At 47.8% G+C, this 20,555-nt stretch overlaps 2 protein-coding genes across 2 annotated transcripts in view; one reads left to right on the forward strand and one right to left on the reverse strand.

Annotated features, from left to right (window-relative positions):
- IFT56 (intraflagellar transport 56) overlaps nt 1-13,198 on the reverse strand; it is a 118,680-nt gene extending 105,482 nt beyond the window's left edge. Inside the window, 3 exon segments of the mRNA XM_073644174.1 lie at nt 8,300-8,437; nt 12,879-12,917; nt 12,919-13,198. Of these exon segments, the coding sequence (XP_073500275.1) occupies nt 8,300-8,437; nt 12,879-12,917; nt 12,919-13,011 (270 nt within the window). The 5' untranslated portion in view covers nt 13,012-13,198.
- Nucleotides 13,175-15,678, forward strand: SHLD2 (shieldin complex subunit 2). The gene has a single exon (XM_073644173.1). It carries the CDS (start codon nt 13,278-13,280, stop codon nt 15,597-15,599), a length of 2,322 nt encoding a protein of 773 aa, XP_073500274.1. The 5' UTR covers nt 13,175-13,277; the 3' UTR covers nt 15,600-15,678.
- Nucleotides 15,679-20,555: the final 4,877 nt, after the last annotated feature.

Below are 20,555 nucleotides of genomic sequence, written 5' to 3' on the forward strand. Positions count from 1 at the left end.
AGAGCCTCCGGCGCGTCCCCGCGGGTGCGCAGTCGGACGCACGGAAGCCCAGCACCACAACGTGGTGTGGCAGCTGCGCTCCTACTCCCACTCATGAAGGCCCGCCGGACCCAGCAGTGGGACTTTAGCGCACTGCACCAGCTGAGGCAGGGGACCCCCGCTGTCTGGATCGGACTGGCCAGGCCTGGAACATCTTGGATTCTCTTTTCTTCAGGTACCACTCTTACACTGAAGGTTCCCCGTCGAGGACAGGAAACCCACTGATGAAGGGAGAGGTACCTCCCTTTTTTATCTGTAGGTTTCCTGTCCTTGAAGGGCGGATCCCCTCTCTTTGTGGTGCTGTCATGAGGGAGGGAGAAAGAGGCAGCTATGGAATTCAACTGTTCTCAGAGTAAAGTGTCACGTATATTAAAGAAAGAAAATGAAGGTTATGGAACAGCTGACAAACCTAGAAGATTCCTCCAAAGCTGATCACATTATTAAGAAAAAGTCAGTATCTGATGTCCATAAAAGTGCTGTACAGATTTCGCACGAAATGAACCAAGAATATGGGGTCAAAGTGAGTCACCAAACTGTGGCCCGACGGCTCAGAGCAATAGGGCTGAATGCACGAGTTCCAGTCAAGAAGTCTTTCATCTCAGCAAAGAACTGGAAGGTCCAACTTGAGTTTGCCAAAGAACACAGCCAATAGAGACAGATTGGTCTAAGGAACACATGTCAAACTCTGGCCAAATCTGGCCCGCAGGGTGGTTATATATGGCCCCCGACACCAGAACCGCCACCCCTATGTAAGGCCCATTATTCTGTATGGAGGACTATGTGAGACACATTATTTGGTATGGAGGACTATGCGAGGTCCATTATACTGTATACTGGTTGGCCCGCAACTTTGTCCAAGTTTTTCATGTTGGCCCTCTGTGTTTAACTTTGACATCTCTGGTCTAAGGTGTTGTGGTCAGATTCAGTTCAATCTGTTTGGTAGTAATAGAAAGCACTATATATACACCGCACAATTGGAAAAAGTAATGATGTAAGGTACCAAACACCTACAGTGAAACATGGTGGTGGCAATGTCATGGTTTGGGGCTGCTTTTCTGCATCTGCCATTGGTTCTCTGCATAGAATTGATGGAAATATGAATGCTACCATGTACAAGGATATACTGGAGAATGTAATGCTGCCACGTGGTAAAACCAAAGTAGGCAGGAGATGGAAATTCCAGCAAGGCAATGATCCTAAGCACAAGTCCAATTTAGTCAAAAATTGGTTAGCAAAAAGACGGATTTTGGTAAGAACTTACCTGTAAAATCCTTTTCAGCGAAGGAAGGAAGGGAGACACAGACATTACTAGTGGGTAGGCAGAGCCCACACAGGATAGAACACCTCAGATTACAAAAAAGTGTTGACCGGCCCCTCCAGCTTGGGCTCCTCCTACTCCAGCTCCCCAGTCCGTACACAAGCTAAGGAAGAGCAATTAACACCAGTTAAAGAGATAACCTAAACTACAGCCGCCTGCAGGACCCTACGTCCTAAGGCTGCATCAGCGGAAGCACTGACGTCCACCTTATAAAACTTTGTAAAAGTGTGGACGGAGCGCCAGGTAGCCGTCCGGCAGAGTTGAGCTGCCGAGGCCCCTTGATGAAAAGTCCACGATGAACCCACAGCTCTCGTGGAGTGAGCTCGAATCTTAATTGGGAAAGGCTCGCCCTTAAGTCGGTAAGCGTCTAAAATGGCCGACCGAATCCATCGAGCTATAGTGTCCTTGGAAGCTCGTTGACCACAACGACGACCTGCTGGAATCACAAAAAGTGAGTCCGACTTCCGAAAACCTTGAGTAATAGACAAATAGAACATTAACGCCCGCACTAAATCCAATGTGTGAAAGGCCCGTTCCTTCGCATTCCTCAGTTCTGGACAGAGCGAGGGCAACACAATATCCTGGTTAACATGAAATTGTGACACCACCTTAGGTAGAAAGTCGCCCCATGTGCGAAGCACTACGCGATCCGGGTGAAACTCCAGAAAAGGAGGCGAGCAAGAAAGAGCCGCCAACTCAGAAACCCTTCTCAAAGAGGAGACCGCCACCAGGAAGGCAACCTTCCAGGAAAGCAATGAAAGGCTAACAGAGTCCATAGGCTCAAAAGGCCCATGTTGAAGAGCCTCCAAGACAAGATTGAGCCTCCAAGGAGTCACAAGTGCCTTCCGCGGCGGAAACTGACGGGTTACCCCGCGAAAAAAGGAACGTACGTCCCTACGCGAGGCGATAGCCTTCTGAAACAGCAAGGATAGAGCGGAAACCTGACCCTTCAGGGTGCTAACTGCCAAACCCTTGTCCAGCCCATACTGCATAAAGGCCAACAAATTGGGAATAGAAAAAATCCTGGGGTTCCTTGAAGAACCCGAACACCACGAGAAGAAGGCTTCCCAAGTCTTGTGATAAATCCTAGTGGTAGCAGGACCTCTGGCCGCTCGCAGAGTGGCAATGACTTCGGCTGAAAATCCTTGACGGGTCAAGATTTCGGTCTCAAGAGCCACGCCGTCAAACGCAGAGACTTCAGGTCCGGATGACGAATGGGCCCTTGGGTTAACAGGTCCGGGCGAAGTGGAAGTGGAAGCGGAGGCGCTGCCAGAAGCGACACCAGCGTTGAGAACCACGTCCTCCTTGGCCAATCTGGGGCCACCAACATAGCCGAGACTCTCTCCAGTTTGATCCGACGTAACACCAGAGGAAGTAAGGATATCGGCGGAAACACATAGATCAGCTCGAATTGGTCCCACAGAGCCACTAGAGCATCCACCGCCACAGCCTCCGGGTCCTTGTACCTGGACATGAACGTCAGTAACCTGGCGTTGAACCTGGATGCCATCAAATCCACTTGGGGAGTTCCCCAACGGGAGCACAGCAATGCAAAAACTTCCGGATGAAGACTCCATTCTCCGGGATCCACCTTCTCGCGACTGAGGAAGTCCGCCGTGATATTCTGAACTCCTGGGATGTGAATCGCGGAGATGGCTGGAACCCTGGCCTCGGCCCATACCATGATCCGAGAGACCTCCATCATGAGCCTGGAGCTCCTCGTCCCACCTTGATGGTTGATATACGCGGCCGCCGTCGCGTTGTCTGTCTGCACTCGGACTGGCAGACCGCTTAAAGGGACCGTCCAGTGTTGGAGGCAAAGGAAAATCGCCCTCAACTCCAGGATGTTGATCGGCAGGACAGACTCTTCTGACGACCATACTCCCTGAACTCAGAGATCGTTCCAGACCCCCCCCCCAGCCCGTCAGACTGGCATCGGTGGTTATGACCGACCACCGCGGAAGGAGGAAGGACTTCCCCTGGGATAACGCTTCCAGATGTAACCACCATCCTAGAGACTCTCGCACCCTGTGTGAGATGATGACACTGCGATCCAGCGAAGCCTGCAATCGATCCCAACGGGTCAGAATGAGCATTTGGAGACCCCTGGAATGAAATTGAGCAAACGGGACCGCCTCCATTGACGCCACCATCAAACCCAGAAGGCGCATACACCTTCGAAGGGACATTGCTGTCGAAGACTTCATAACCCGTACATGTTGACGAAGACTTGCTTGCTTGTCTGGAGGCAAGGACACCACTGCCCGTACCGTGTCGAAGTGCATCCCCAAAAACAGGATAGACTGCGACGGTTCCAGAGATGACTTCTTCCAATTGACTAGCCATCCGAAGTCCTCCAGGAGCTGAAGGGATAGATTGCGAGCCCTCACCGCCTCCTCCTCTGTGGACGCCACAATCAAAAGGTCGTCCAGGTAGGGAAGAATTGTAACCCCCTGCCTTCGAAAGATTGCCATGAGAGGTGCCAGAATTTTTGTAAAAACTCTGGGCGCTGAGGCCAACCCGAATGGCAGGGCCACAAACTGGTAATGGTCCTGACCTATGGCAAAACGTAGGAAGCACTGGTGGGCCCTTCCGATGGGAATATGCAAATAAGCGTCGCGAATGTCGATTGACACTAAAAAATTGTTCTGCGACAGAGCCGCCACAACCGAGCGAAGCGACTCCATGCGGAATTTCCGGGTCCGGACATGCAGATTCAATTGTTTGAGATCCAGAATGGGGCGAAATTTGTCCTCCTTTTTGGGGACCACAAAGAGGTTGGAGTAAAACCCCCTTTGGCAAAATCTGTCCGGGGGTCGAGAAAGAAACTCTATGAAATAGCCTGCCGACACAACCCGCGTCACCCAGGCATCTGAAACGTGGGACGCCCAAGTCGACTCGAATTGGAGCAGGCGACCCCCCACTCGAGGACCCTCGAGTGAGACCCTGGCATCAGTCCGCCTTAGCGGGCTTTTTGTCAGCTTCCCGTTTGTCTTGACGGAAGTTCTGCTTCCAGGGAGTGCGGGATTTCTGAGAGGTCTTTTTTAATGAAAACGAGGGACGACCCGATCCCCAAGAGGGCTGACCGAACCGTCCCCTGGGCCGAAAGGGCCGCCGACTACTACCGGCACTAGACTTGCCAGACGCAGAAGCCACAGCTCTTCGCTGCGGTAAGGCCGTTTCTTTTGCCTTGGCCTTAGCAATCAGTTCCGTGAGGTCAGACCCAAACAGCTGACCACCCTTGTAAGCTAAACACAGCAAACCTTGCTTGGAAACCGCGTCTCCGGTCCACTGCTTAAGCCACAGTGCTCTTCTGACTGTGACAGCCGAGGATTGCGCCCTGGACAGCAGTGACGTAGTATCCAGAACTGCATCCCTGCCATATCGCGCAGCCTCTTCCAACAACCTGAAAAGCCCTTCTACCTCGGATAGCGGGGATCCATCTTGCCACGCCGTCCGTAGGCGGTCCAACCACCTCAGGGAAGCTTCACCAGCACACATGGCTCCTAACGCCGCTCTGAATCCATGACCCGCGGCCTCGTAGATGGATTTAGCCGCCATTTCCGTTTTTCTATCCAGCGGATCCTGCAGACTCGCCTTCCCTTTAACAGGAAGTAATGAAGATTTGCTAAGCTGGGATAAAGGGACATCCACTTCAGGAGAAGGAATCCAATTAGCAATCGACTCCGTAGAACACGGATACAGTGCCTCAAAAAACCGTGTCCCCTGAAAACGTTTATCCGGACACAGGCGTTCCTTCTCCACCGCCCCATCAAGTTCATCCAGAGATGGTAACGTTGACCGCGACTTATGCGACTCCTGAAACAGCCGGGCTGACTTACCAGGGCGTCTAGTTACCTCCTCCGGTAACTGTAACGCCTCCCTCATAGCTCCAATAAAAGCATCCACACGGCCCAAAAGAGAGGCAGAGCGCCCCTGCCGACCCTCTTTATCCGAATCGGACATCTCCCCAGCAGAGCTTGAAGGGGAACCCTCCATATCAGAGATCTCCGAGTCGCTGCGCGGGGAAGACAGTACCGGCCTGTGGCGCTTCCTGCCATGAGAAGACAGTTGGGATCTAGCTGACACCCAATGATCTAGAAGGTCAGACAGGCTATCAATAGAACGAGTGAGAGCCTCCATTTTAACATCACTGAGCCCCCCGACCTGCGCTACACTTGACGCCGTCGAGGACTCCTACGAGTCAGATACGCGAGACTGATCCTGTAGCGGACCTGGGAGACGGTCCGCGCCTCCTGGACCCTGATCTGACATGCCCTCACACAGTATATAGCAGGCTTAAACCTGTCAGTAACTAGGACAGTGTGGCTTCTAAAAGGAAAGAAACGAACGCTGAAGGGTTAAAGCTCAAAAAGAGAGAGCTACCCCAGCTGTCCCCCAATTAAGGGTTAATGCAGCAGACTCCCCACAACCTCTGCTAAATGAAAGAGGTGTGCGAGTCCCAGACAAAAAAACCTCTATATGAGGTAGTAGCTGCAGGGCAGCACAGTCTGCCACCTAATTGTGCCGCAGAAAGGTGCCCTGCGCTGTGGGGGTGAGGAGGTTAAGCTTCTGCCCTGACAGGCAGAAGCGACTCACCCAGCTGGCCGCGGTGCAGTGTTCCTTCGGTTCTGACGGGAGGAGAGGAGAGTGAGGAGCCGGAGGAGGCCGTCAGCAATGGCCGCCGCGCAGTGAGAGAGAGAAGCCGGAAGGGGAGGGACAGGAGAAAGCGCGCGCTCAGAACGCTACCTGCCCGCGAAAAGACCGGGAAGGCGCGAAGCCACGCCCCCCGCCGGCATTCAAAAAAAGCGCGCGACTCCTCCGCTCTCCGCTCCTGCCCCGCTTCACATGTCCTGCAGGGATCCACCTGCGGACAAAAAACACACAGTCACCAACAGTACACATGTAACAGCGGCCGCCGCAGCAGCCGCTGAAGCACTCAAACACATTTACCAATGCTGAGTTCTCACCCAGCTGAGCGCCACAGGGACCCCTAGCGATTTGTGGCGCTGTGGCCCTTTGCTTCCCCCCAGGGTGGAGCGCGCAGGGACCCCAATGGCGCGGTTTGCGTCTCCACCGGGAAGCGTCCCTCATCCCCCGGGGCCGGCAGGGTTCTGCAGGGACCACCATAAAGGGTATGCAGATCCGCCAGGGGAGGGGTGGGGGTCCAGCAGCGCTGAGACCCCTGAGACCTCTAGACCACAGGGGGTCCAAGTCTCCGTCCGATAAAAATAAAAAATTTTCTGAGGAGCTGCTGCCGCAGCGACTATCCTCTGCGACCTCAAATTTTAGACTGGGGAGCTGGAGTAGGAGGAGCCCAAGCTGGAGGGGCCGGTCAACACTTTTTTGTAATCTGAGGTGTTCTATCCTGTGTGGGCTCCGCCTACCCACTAGTAATGTCTGTGTCTCCCTTCCTTCCATTCTGCTGCTGAAAAATGTTTGCCTGTTGCAATGGCCAAGCCAATCACCTGATTTACACCCTATAGAGCACCTTTGGGATGAGTTAGAGCAACGAGTTGGGGCCTGTGCCCATAGCAATAAAGATGAATTGTTTGCAGATTTGCAAATGGAATGGAGCAAGATCCCTCAAGATGTCTTGAATACCCTAGTGGCTTCAATGCCCCTTCGGTGCGGTGCAGTAATTAAAGCAAGAGGTTATGCTACAAAATACTAAGTTATGGCATTGTAAGCAATGAATTACTCTCTATGGTGTGATCAATAAATAGTAAATGCAAAACTTTCGGCAGTCCGTTTTCTTTAATTAAATGACCATACCTATATTCAAAAGCATTTTGGTTAAAATTAAGGTCATGCATGATGACAACTTCATACACTTTCAATTTACTACCAGGGAAATGGCATCACAACAACCAGACAGAAGTAATCACACTTTTAAAAAAATGCTAAACTTTCGTTTGCCACTGTATATTGACCTCTCAAAACAATTATTTTTTCAGACATGGTTTTCCATCAGGAATGGGACCAGAAACAACAATTTGGACAGTCAAGACCTATACTCACCTCTGTCTCTCACCTGGCTCGTGTGACATTATTATGCCACACTATCCCTGTGGCCAATCAATGTTGGCTTCACTCTTCTCTCCTTCAGACGTAATTGACATGCGGAGGAAAAGAGAGCGCAGCCGCAGCTCTCGCTTCTTCCGGATGTCTGATTTGTCCTAAACAGAGAGGATGAAGCCAGCCCTGATTGGCCGCAGGGATAGTGTGGCATAATAATGTCAAGCAATCCACGTGAGAGCTAGTGAAATGGCACCGGAAGTGAGGTATTGTTATTTTACTGGTGGGAAACATACAGATAGAGAAGGGGTTGTCCAAGTAGTAGACAACCCCTTTATTTATTTATTTTTTCCATTTATTTTTCATATTGTGTTCCGCATAAGGTCATAAAAGACCTTTGGGGGAGCATTTCAATATTAAAATATATATTATTTCTTAAATTCCCTATAACTGGGGCTGGCATATTAGCTAAAGTTACTGGGGATAATTCACCTTCCTGCCTGCATTGCAGAGCTTAATCTCTTAGGACCCAGCTCCCTCCAGGAACCTGTAATCACATGATCTGAAGAATGGGAGGAGGAAGCACTGTCAGTGCTTCCTAAACTGTATATTCATCGCAGTGCATACAGCGATCAGGAAGGCAGAGATGTTGAAAAACCATTCCTGCCTTCTCTATAGGAGGTCCGGCTGTGTCTGACAGCCTGCTCCCTGTTCCTGCAGCTGTACAATCTCCCTGCAGCTACTTAAACAGCAATGACGTTCCAAACCGTTATTGTAGAGTAATATGCAAAACACCACAGACATTTTAGGTTATTGGGCAGTCTGCAAGAAGTTAATTGGCCATTCAATTTTGCAGGTAATTCCGGAGTGAAATCATGTTAAGATATCCCAAGGATAGAGAGTTAGCTAAGTATAAGCTCCTACCTCCAACAGCGTTATTGATCCGGTGAAGTCCCTTTGGGAAAGTAACTCATCCAGTTTGGGAACTTTCTTTCCCTTTTTTTTGTTTTTATCAGCCTGTTGTACATCACTGCCTACAGCAGGCTTGGCTCTTGATAACATCTGAAAACAAAAAAAATGACTGTATTTGGTCCTTGTACACAAGATAACACAATGATGCAATAACATCACACAAAAGGATTCTCACAAAGATAATCCCGGCCCACAGAGAGCGTCTAACAGCTCTCACCCTGATAGACGTGAACCATCCATGTAACGTGTGGTCTATGTATCCCTGTAGTGGTTTCTGTCAGTAACTTCCCTCCTCAAAGTTTTAGATTTAGAAAAATCCATGCACACGCTGCAAGGACAGCTGCCGTTCTTGTGTATGGGGTAATGCATGGCAACAAATCTGCCACATGTGGGCATACAGGGCCGGAGTAATGAAGCCTATAGCTCTGAGATTCAGCAGCTCCCACTAGTGTTGTGTACACAGGACTTTATCCAGTAGGGCGATGGCCATATACACTAGAGGGGGGTTACTCCCTGGGCTCCCATATAAGATGCATCCTCAGCCCAAAGGGGTTGTGCAGTTAGAAAACTAGATCTTTAAAGGTGTTTAAAATAGAATTATATTCCATGTACCCATATACCTTCATTACGGTCAGCACTGGAACCAGCTGCTCGGCTTCTGACTTGGGTTCTACACAGCAGAGTTTCCTAGTAATGTGTGTGAAGGGGGCTGACTGACTGCTTACTTCAATAGCTATGCCAGCCACCTTCTCAGAATCCAGAAGAAAATTGACTGGCATGGCTACTGAATGGAGCAGTCAGCCCCTTCACACACGTCTGGTTACCTGCAAACAACCATAGGCCGCTCACTTTTGTGCCAAAGCTTTGGTAATGAAAGCTGATACGTTATAATAATAATCATCTTTTTATTTATATAGCGCCTACATATTCCACAGCACTTTACAATTCAGACAATTTACAGACATTATGGGAACAGTCCCCATTGGGGCTCACAATCTGCATTCCCTATCAGTATGTATTTGGAGTGTGGGAGGAAACCAGAGAAAACCTGGAGGAAACCCAGGCAAACACAGAGAGAACATACAAACTCCTTGCAGATGTTGTCCTTGGTGGGATTTGAACCCAGGACCCCAGCACTGCAAGGCTGCAGTGCTAACCACTGAGCCACCGTGCTGCCCTATTGTATATACTTTTGCACTTCTGCCTGCACAACCGTTTTAATGACAACAACACATGAAGACTGAAGTTGTTCAAATATAGAGGTTAATCGACAAACTATCTTACATGAATGTGGCAGCAATATTCCCTCTGATCCCCGGGAAACAATTGTCTGGCAGGAGCTTAGACCCCTTCTCCCCATAGATAGCGAGGTATACATGTATATGGCCATGCCAAACACTCAGCTATCCAGTATGTGTATACCCTCAGGACATTAAGCCTCCTATGTGAAAATTCCTTAGATCCGCTCTCCTGTATGTCTTTTTTGATAGAAAGGAGGATCAGGTTTTGACACCTGGGAGAGGGACAACATTTCTGCTTCTTTCTCCTTTGTGCAGGGACTTGATCAAAATGTAAGAAAGATTGGTTCTCAAGAATGTGATGTGAAACTGACAAATTACTGATCTGCCTGCCATACTAAAGTGAATCCGAAACATTTGGACTGATTGTTATTTCAGGTGATCTGATGGTACCTGAAGGATACTCATGGACAGTCCAGTGATAAAATAGATTGCATCCTTACATTCTACGAACAGCCTGTTCAGAGTGGAAGATGTCAGGAATGCTAGTGCCACCCATTGGATACAGGAATCCTAAAAGTCAATATCGACCCTTTAAAGGGAATCTGTCACCACTTTGGAGTTATCAGACCTCTACTATGGGCATACAGGGTATAGAAAAGTAAATCTATACATACCTGTATAGCTCATAGAGGATTGATTGCAGAGAAAAGCGCTTTAATCAATTCTATTTTGTACAGGTTTGGCATCCGGGGGACGCCAAGCAATCCCTGCCTATGTGCTTATTATTCCCCCAAATCCCTGCCTATATGCTTAATTATCATATCCCCCCCCTCCCCTGCACGTCACAGGGCCCTGTGACAGGCCCTGTGACGTGCACTGTGCTCCTGACTTCCGGGCATGCGCAAAGTGCCGCTCATATAGAGCACTTTGCTTCCTCCTGGCCCCGTCTGCCTGTGCTCTGCGCCCAGATTTCTATTGCGCAGGCGCTGGGGAGTGACTGTCACTTCCTGGCGCCTGCGCAATAGAACCCTGCAGCGCAGTGCACAGGCCGACAGGGCCGGGAGGAAGCAAAGCGAGCACCATGTGAGCGGCACTTTGCGCATGCCCGGAAGTCAGGAGCATAGTATACGTCACAGGGCCCTGTGACGTGCAGGGGAGGGGGGAATATGATAAATAAGCATATAGGCGGGGATTTGGTGGAATAATAAGCACATAGGAGGGGATTGCTTGGCGTCCCCCGGATGCCAAGCCTGTACAAAATAGAATTGATTAAAGCGCTTTTCTCTGCAATCAGACCTCTACTATGGGCCATACATGTATGTATAGATTTACATTTCTATTCCCTGTATGGCCATAGTAGAGGTCCGATACCTCCAAAGTGGTGACAGATTCCGTTTAAGGAGCCTTGAAGCCAAACCAAACACTCCATTTGCAGACTTGTTTCAGGGTGCTTGCCTCCTCATCAGTGCAAAGCAGAAGGTCTGATTTGGCTGGATGAGGGGCCTCTGACAGGGCTTCTCAGGGGAACATTTCTCCTTGTGGAGAGTGCCAATTCCGAGTAAGGAGACTTATAGGCCATGCAATGGTCTTCTTGGAATTTAAATAGGTAAAATAGCCTTTTCAGAGAGTAAGAGAACTGAACCTTTAACGCCACCTATTGGATGCAGAAATTCTAAAAGTGAATACTGACTGTTTAAAAGGAGCCTGTCACCATGAAAATAAGGTTTAATCTGCAAGCACCATGTTATAGAGCAGGGAGAGCGGTAGAGACTGATATATAGCTTGGAAGAAAAGATTCACTATAACCTGTGATTTCATTTAAACCTCTGCTCTGGTTTTTGGGTCCAGTGGGCGGTCCCATCAGTGACTGACAGATTTCCTTGTATAAGTGCATGCAGAGGTAGCTGCCAATCACTGATAGAACCGCCCACTGGACCAAAAATCCCAAGCAGAGGTTTAAATGTCTAAAACAAAGTTTATCCTGAATCTTTTCTCACTAACTAGATATCAATCTCCTCCGCTCCTCCTGCTCTATAACATGATGCCTGCAGCTTTGGCATTTTCATGGTGTTGGGTTCTCTTTAGGGCTCTTTTACATCTCAGTGTGTCCAGTACATGTGGTGACAGTTTCCACACGCACCGGAGACACTGACACACATAGACTCATTCAAATGAATAGGTCTGTGCACATGTCAGTGTGTTTCCACGGACTGTGTGTCTGTGGGCAAAACACGCTGACATATCTGTGTTTTGCATGCCGTACAACGTCCAACGCACGTGCACGATGATGACACACAGATGGCATCTGTGTGTCATTAGTGTAACACCTACAGGCGCCTGGGAATCAGCAGTACAGTTAGCGGTGTTCTCAAGTGCTGGAGGAATTTCTCATCATTGTCCCCTGCTTGCGCTGCGATCAGCACCAGCAAGGGACAATGATGAGTGATCGCTTCAGCACCCGGCGCTTGGGAACAGCGCTAACTGTATCGCTGATTCCCAGGTGCCGGTACATGTGATACTGATGCAGCACACAGGCAGCATATGGTTGCAACACAAACACAGATATCCACAGGATAGGGCATCAATGTATGATCGGCCGGGATCCCGCAAGCAGCACCCCCGCCGATCAGCTGTTATCGCTGCAGGGGGCAGCGGTCGGAAGTCCTTACCTGCGGTGCTTGGCCGTCAAGTTGTAGTGGCTGCCGCTTGTTACTGCACATCCGCCTCCCAATGGGATGGGAATGGGAGGCGGATGTGCAGTAACAAGCGCCTGCCACTACAGATGGATGGCCAAGCCCCGCAGGTAAGGACTTCCGACCGCTGCACCAATAACAGCTGATAGGCGGGGTGCTACTTGTGGGACCCCGGCCGATCATACATTGATGCCCTATCATATGGATAGGGCATCAATGTTAAAGTAGTGGACAACCCCTTTAAAAGGTGCTAGCCTCATGGCCTGTAAGTCTCCCTATGCTGACCTGCCACCCTCCACAAGAAGAAACGTCCCCCTTAGAAAACCTTACAATGAACAAACGGTGTAGTAAAAAAAACTTCCCTCATCGTCATGAGAACGTAACCATGGAAGAACTTTATTATGGGGTAGCTTGGTGCACGCCATGCCCAGTACACATGGGAGGCGGCATTGCATGTCTGATGTAAACCCTTCAATGTCATCAGGCTCCAGGAGAAAGCTGGGAGCCTGGCCATATTGTAGAATGTCCCCTGCGCCCCATAACAGCATGTCTGATCCCCACAATGCAGGTCACACCATGGCCATCGCCAGTCCTCACCATCTTCGCTGCTCCCGGAGAAGAACCCGCTGCTGATCTCCTGCTTGTGCTTCAGACAACGCGTTCGGACACTAGAAACGACTCTGTTGCCCTGGCAACAGTTACCAATAGCGCATGCGCCGGGCGTGTTCATTACTCTGCCGGCCGCCTAAGGAAACTGTATATAGCATTAACACTGAGATGTTTGTTCAGGGATTTGTAGTTCAGTTTTAACCAGATGTCCATCAATATAAATGCGACAGTACTAACGTAGAACCGTCTCCCAGTAAATGTAGCACGAGACCACTTCCGGTTTTCTAGGGTACTTCCGGTTCGGCTTTATAGCGAGGCTTGGACCGCACAGACGCTGGAAGTTGTGTGTGCGTGGAGTGTTTGGAGGTTTTACTTTCTGCTGAAACCATGTGCGCTAGAGGAGCTATTCACGTCTTTATCGGAGCTCCCAGTATAGCGCCACCTTCGCCCTGTGACCCGGCCAGAGCAGGCCCAGAGTGGCGCACAGCAGTGTGGTGTGACCCGGCCAGAGCAGGCCCAGAGTGGCGCACAGCAGTGTGGGAGGACGGCCGTGTCCTTCCTTATACACAGGCTGCATCATTACAGAGTGGTGGAAACGATGGAGTACCGGCGGGTCAGGGGCTGGATGGCAGGGTTAAGCCTGGAGAATCAGTGTGTGATGGGCAGCGAGGAGCTGATGACCAAGGAGATGATTCGGGGCAGATGATGACCTCTCACACCATGGGGGTCGTGTCTGGATCGGTGCAAAGCACAGAACTGTCCGATACCACGCAAGATCTCCAGAGACCTCCAGTCAGGGAGCTCAGTGGCCATGTTGACCACATCAGAGAGGTCCTAGGAGGTGCTGACTGCCGTGTGGTGTCTGCTGGCACGGAGTACCTTACCGTTCTGGCATCTAGTCAACTGTCTGTAAGAAGTCCAGAAAATGTCGGAACAGAAAACGTCATTCACCCCAGGGCCGAAACATCAGGATTCACAATACAGGATGTTCTAGGCGAAAGCCTCAGCGCCCGATCTGCTTCCCAGCAGGACGTCACCTGCTCTTCGGAGCTCTTCACAGACACATCTGATGAAGAGCTTGGGGAAACGTCATTAAAATCCCCCCAAATTGAAAAAGATTTGTCAGAAATCAAAGAGGAATCAGCTGCAGAACTAATTAATATGGATTATTTTATGAGTGCAAGCAGCAAAAGGAAACAAGTGTTGTCCGGTTTTTCCCCATCTTCTGAGCAATGTAAAAAGTCTAAACCATCCGTATCCCCAGTACCGCCTCCTATAAAGCCTCATCAGCACATACCTGCAAAGACATTGACTCTTCTGAAGCATTGCTTGGACAAAAACGGAGATTACAATATCATGGTAGTTGTGTTACAACCCTGTCACATCAAAGAAATCAAGGTGAAAAGTGGGCCAAATATTGGCTCAACTCTTCCCTTAGCGACTATTGTTGTTATGGACCAATCAGGGGTTAAACATAAAGTGTTGATGTGGAGGACGGCTGCATTTTGGAGTTTAGCTTTACTTCCTGGTGACATAATTGTGCTGACACACTTGTCCATGTGTGAGGATCGGTGGAGGGAAGATGTTATGCTTCAGTCTAGCTTTAGGAGTAAACTTGTTAATATTGGAAGCTGTTCTACACTCCTATTGGGTGAAAGATCTCAAATGGTAGAGAATGCTGCCCTGAAGGAGTTACTAGACTACATTCAGAAGAATCATTATTATTTAAGGGAACTTTCACCACGACAACCCCAGCTGCTGGACCATATCCAGTACGTAACCCTTGCAGAGCTCCAACCAGAATTGTTGGTACATTCATTTCTGAAGGTTAATACCATTACCGTTCTTAAAGAATCTACATACCATTTTAAGGGAATGAAGCAGAATAAAATCATTCTGACCGTTGAACAAGTAAAAGGAAAAACAAGTACATTAGTGTTGTGGGGAGCGTGTGTTTCATGGTGTGATCAGATCCGACTTAAAAGAGATCATGTCTGGGTCTTTAAATACCTATTTTGTAAGAAGAACATCATGTCAGAAGACCTGGAGTTACACACTACTCCATGGTCATCCTGCGAATGCTTATTTGATGATGACCAAAGGGCTGTCGATTTTCAGAGAAGATATAATATATCTTTAGCAAAGCAGATGAGCCTGTTGGCCTTGTTTGACGATAGGTATTCAGGTGAAATCCAGGTTAAAGGTAGAATATCGCAGATAGGGTTTCATATTCCAGGCAAGAGCAAAATATTAATAGGCCATAAAACGTCAATTTCTGATATTCTTAAGTCTCTATCTGATATTATATACCCAGGTTGTGGAAAATGCAAGAGAGAGCTAACTATTGATGACAACAATGTGTATGAGCAATGTTATGTGTGTCTACCCTTTAACCAAGTAAGGATATTTTATAGGTCAGCGGAAATGAGTATTATAAGCGACAATTGTTGTATATGTGTCCAGGTGCCTCCAGATATTCTTGAGGATATATTTTTGAATATTGCTCCCAACCTATTACCCAAAGGTTTTCCCAGCTGTTTACATGTAACATATGCGGCGATTGTGGCAGATCTGTGCCAATCCCTAGTGGCACAGACAGGAGAATCTTTTGTGTTCACCATAAGAAGCCAGTTTATGCTTGATGAAAATAGCATACCATTGGAAAAGGACTTTCACCTTTTAGATTTTCATCTTAATTTTGAAATGTAAACTGTATTAGATTATATGAGTTTTATGTACAAATATAGTTGTAAAATTTTGTAAATCTGAGTTTTTATTTTTATAACTCGAAGCAATAAAAGTGTATTGAAAATAATTGTGCTCAGTACATAAGTTCATGCTATGCTATTAAGGTACAGAATTCTGTACTACACTGCTCAAAAAAATAAAGGGAACACTTAAACAACACAATGTAACGCCGAGTCAATAACACTTCTGTGAAATCTACCTGTCCAGTTATGAAGCAACACTGATTCTGAATCAATTTCTCCTGCTGTTGTGCAAATGGAACAGACAACTGGTAGAAATGATAGGCAATTAGCAAGATACCACCTATAAAGGAGTGGTTCTGCAGGTGGTGACCACAAACCATTTCTCTATTCTCATCCTTTTTGGCTGTTTTGGTCACTTTTTCATTTTGCTATTGCTCTCACCCCTAGAGATACAGTTGCATGAGGCGGTGTCTACAGTACAACCCACAGAAGTTGCTCAGATAGTGCCGTTCATCCTGGATGGCACATCAATGCGAGCTGTGGCTAGAAGGGTAGCTGTGTCTGTCAGCACAGTGTCCAGTGCATGGAGCAGATACCAGGAGATGTGGAGGGAGCCATAGGAGGGCAATAACCCAGCAGCAGGACCGTTACCTCCTCCTTTGTGCAAGGAGGAGCACTGCCAGAGCCCTGCAAAATGACCTCCAGCAGGCGACTAACATCCATGTGTCTGCACAAACGGTTAGAAACCGACTCCATGACGGTGGTATGAGGGCCCGACGTCCACAGATGGGGGTTGTGCTCACAGCCTAACACCATGCAGGACGCTTGGCATTTGCCACAGAACACCAGGATTGGCAAAGTCGCCACTGGCGCCCTGTGCTCTTCACAAATGAAAGCAGGTTCACACTGAGCACATGTGACAGACGTGACAGAGTCTGGAGACGCCGTGGAGAGCAATCTGCTGCCTGCAACATCCTTCAGCGTGACCGGTTTGGCAGTGGGTCAGTAATGGTGTGGGGTGGCATTTCTTTGGAGAGCCGCACAGCCCTCCATGTGCTCGCCAGAGGTAGCCTGACTGCCATTAGGTACCGAGATGAGATCCTCAGACCCCTTGTGAGACCATATGCTGGTGCGGTTGACCCTGGGTTCCTCATAATGCAGGACAGTGCCAGACCTCATGTGGCTGGAGTGTGTCAGCAGTTCCTGCAAGATGAAGGCATTGAAGCTATGGATTGGCCCACCCGTTCCCCAGACCTGAATCCGATTGAGCACATCTGGGACATCATGTCTCGCTCCATCCACCAACGTCAACAGACTGTCCAGGAGTTGGCGGATGCTTTAGTCCAGGTCTGGGAGGAGATCCCACAGGAGACCATCCGCAACCTCATCAGGAGCATGCCCAGGCGTTGTAGGGAGGTCATACAGGCACGTGGAGGCCACACACAATACTGTGCCTCATTTTGACTTGTTTTAAGGACATTACATCAAAGTTGGATCAGCCTGTAGTGTGTTTTTCCAGTTTAATTTTGGGGGTGACTCCAAATCCAGGCCTCCATTGTTTAATAAATTTGATTTCCATTGATGATTTTTGTGTGATTTTGTTGTCAGCACATTCAACTTTGTACAGAACAAAGTATTCAATGAGAATATTTCATTCATTCAGATCTAGGATGTGTTGTTTGAGGGTTCCCTTTTTTGAGCAGTGTATTTACAACAGACAAGTCACTTCTTGTTATGAACCTTTAGGTGGTCCCTGGAATTTCAAATTTGATACCTGAATTTTCAGTTTAATTTTTTATGCTGTGAATATGCAATCTGCAAGTCACTATCTTTATAAGTTATGTTGTCCTGTCCCGAAAAATCATGCCAAGATGCTGTCCCTAAGTACAGTTATATGAAAAAGTTTGGGCACCCCTTTTAATCTTAAGCTTAATGTTTTATAAAAATTGGTGTTTTTGCAACAGCTGTTTCAGTTTGATATATGTAATAACTGTTGGACACAGTAATGTTTCTGCCTTGAAATGAGGTACTGTTGGACACAGTAATGTTTCTGCCTTGAAATGAGGTTTATTGTACTAACAGAAAATGTGCAATCTGCAGTCAAACAAAATTTGACAGGTGCATAAGTATGGACACCTCACCAGAAAAGTGACATTAATATTTAGAAGATCCTCCTATTGCAAAAATAACAGCCTCTAGTCGCTTCCTGTAGCTTTTAATGATTTCCTGGATTCTGGATGAAGGTATTTTTGACCATTCCTCTTTACAAAACAATTCAAGTTCAGTTAAGTTTGATGGTCGCCGAGCATGGACAGCCCTCTTCAAATGATCCCACAGATGTTCAATGATATTCAGGTCTGGGGACTGGGATGGCCATTCCAGAACATTGTAATTGTTCCTCTGCATGAATGCCTGAGTAGATTTGGAGCGGTGTTTTGGATCATTGTCTTGCTGAAAGATCCATCCCTGCGTAACTTCAACTTTGTCACTGATTCTTGAACATTATTGTCAAGAATCTGCTGATACTGAGTGGAATCCATGCGTCCCTCAACTTTAACAAGATTCCCGGTGCCGGCATTGGCCACACAGCCCGAAAGCATGATGGAACCTCCACCAAATTTTACTGTGGGTAGCATGTGTTTTTCTTGGAATGCTGTGTTTTTTTGCCGCCATGCATAATGCCATTTTGTATGACCAAACAACTCAATCTTGGTTTCATCAGTCCACAGGACCTTCTTCCAAAAAGAAATTGGCTTCTCCAAATGTGCTTTTGCATACCTCAGCCGACTCTGTTTGTGGCGTGCTTGCAGAAACGGCTTCTTTCGCATCACTCTCCCATACAGCTTCTCCTTGTGCAAAGTGCGTTGTATAGTTGACCGATGCACAGTGACACCATCTGCAGCAAGTTGATGCTGCAGCTCTCTGGAGGTGGTCTGAGGATTGTCCTTGACCTCACCATTCTTCTTCTCTGCCTTTCTGATGTTTTTCTTGGCCTGCCACTTCTGGCCTTAACAAGAACTGTCCCTGTGTTCTTCCATTTCCTTACTATGTTCCTCACAGTGGAAACTGACAGGTTAAATCTCTGAGACAGCTTTTTGTATCCTTCCCCTGAACAACTATGTTGAATAATCTTTGTTTTCAGGTCATTTGACAGTTGTTTTGAGGAGCCCATGATGCCACTCTTCAGAGGAGATTCAAACAGGAGAACAACTTGCAAGTGGCCACTTTAAGTAGCTTTTCTCATGATTGCATACACCTGGCTCTGAAGTTCAAAGCTCAATGAGGTGACAAAACCAAAAAAAGTGCTTTAGTAAGTCAGTAAAAAGTAGGTAGGCGTATTTAAAACAAGAAAATGATAAGGGTGCCCATACTTATGCACCTGTCAAATTTTGTTTGAATGCAGATTGCACATTTTCTGTTAGTACAATAAACCTCATTTCAAGGCAGAAACATTACTGTGTCCAACAGTTATTACATATATCAAACTGAAATAGCTGTTGCAAAAACACCAATTTTTATAAAACATTAAGCTTAAGATTAATAGGGGTGCCCAAACTTTTTCATATAACTGTATCTCCCTTCTGTCCACCTGTTGTCAAGTGTAATTCATCTCTAGCAACAAAGACACTGAGATGGATACAGAAAGTGGAGATTAGTCCTTGCTGATGTCTCATGCATATTGTGAAAATAGATTAAGAAAGTTCCAGCATCTATAGTGCTGTGAGAATGCTGATAAAGAGGAATCACATACTCAAAGTGGTTAATAAGTTATAGTTTATGAGAAATGGGACAGTTTCAGGACATATTCAACTTGTATATGCACCAAAAGCAATTTTAACTTGTGGGTGAAAAGGGAAGCAAAAACACGCTTTGATATACGTTTATATAAGGATAGCCATACTTTCTACTGTGTCCTCATGAAAACAAAAATGTTTTGTTTTTGTGCCCAAGCAAGCAAACCATGGGCAGCATGAATCTGAGCTAGGCTGAATGATTTCAGGCAGGTATGTGTCATGATTCCTCCGCTCAGTGTGTCTTGGACGCAGTGAGTGACAGCTCAGTCGTCCAATCTAGTGCAGGGGCATGCTGAGTTGTCGATATTTTGATAGCTTTCTGGTCCACACTCACTGTAGTAAAACCAACCTACTTCTCATCTCTCATATCCTCCCTGTCTCACAACCCTAAACAGCTATTCAGTACTTTTCAATTCTCTCCTCCGTCCCCCAGCTCCCCCTCCCTCTCCACTCATCTCAGCTGAAGACTTTGCCTCATTCATCAAGCAGAAGATTGACACCATCAGACAAAGCTTTTGCCATAAGTCCCCACAGTCCCTCCTCACAGCTACTCAACTCTCCTCCTCCAAAACCATCTTCTCCACCATCACAGAAGATCAACTTTACTCTCAAAGTCATATCTCACCACCTGTGAACTTGACTCAATCCCGTCCTACCTCATCCCAAACCTTACCGCAGTCTTTATCCCAACCCTAACCCACCTCTTCAACCTGTCACTAACAACTGGTGTCTTCCCCTCATTCTTCAAACATGCCTCAATCACACCCATCCTCAAAAAGCCACCCCTTGAACCATCCTCTCTGACTAGCTATTACCCCATATTACTTCCCCCCCCCCCCATGCCTCAAAACTACTGGAACAACACTTCCATCTTGAGCTGTCCTCCCACCACTCCTCCTGCTCTCTCTTTGACCGCCTCCAATCGGGCTTCCGACCGCACTACTCCACTGAAACTGCCCTCACTAAAGTCACCAATGACCTACTAACCGCCAAATCCAAGTGACACTACTCTGTCCTTCTCCTTCTGGACCTGTCATCTGCCTTTGACACAGTAGACCATTCCCTCTTAATACAGACTCTCTCATCTCTCGGCATCTCTCTCATCTCTTGGCCCTATCTTGGATCTCCTCATACCTAACAGACAGGACATTTAGTGTCTC

Source organism: Phyllobates terribilis, unplaced genomic scaffold, assembly GCF_046119375.1.
Source record: "Phyllobates terribilis strain yellow unplaced genomic scaffold, ASM4611937v1 Scaffold_8__6_contigs__length_399053987, whole genome shotgun sequence".
In the NCBI taxonomy this organism is placed as follows: domain Eukaryota; kingdom Metazoa; phylum Chordata; class Amphibia; order Anura; family Dendrobatidae; genus Phyllobates; species Phyllobates terribilis.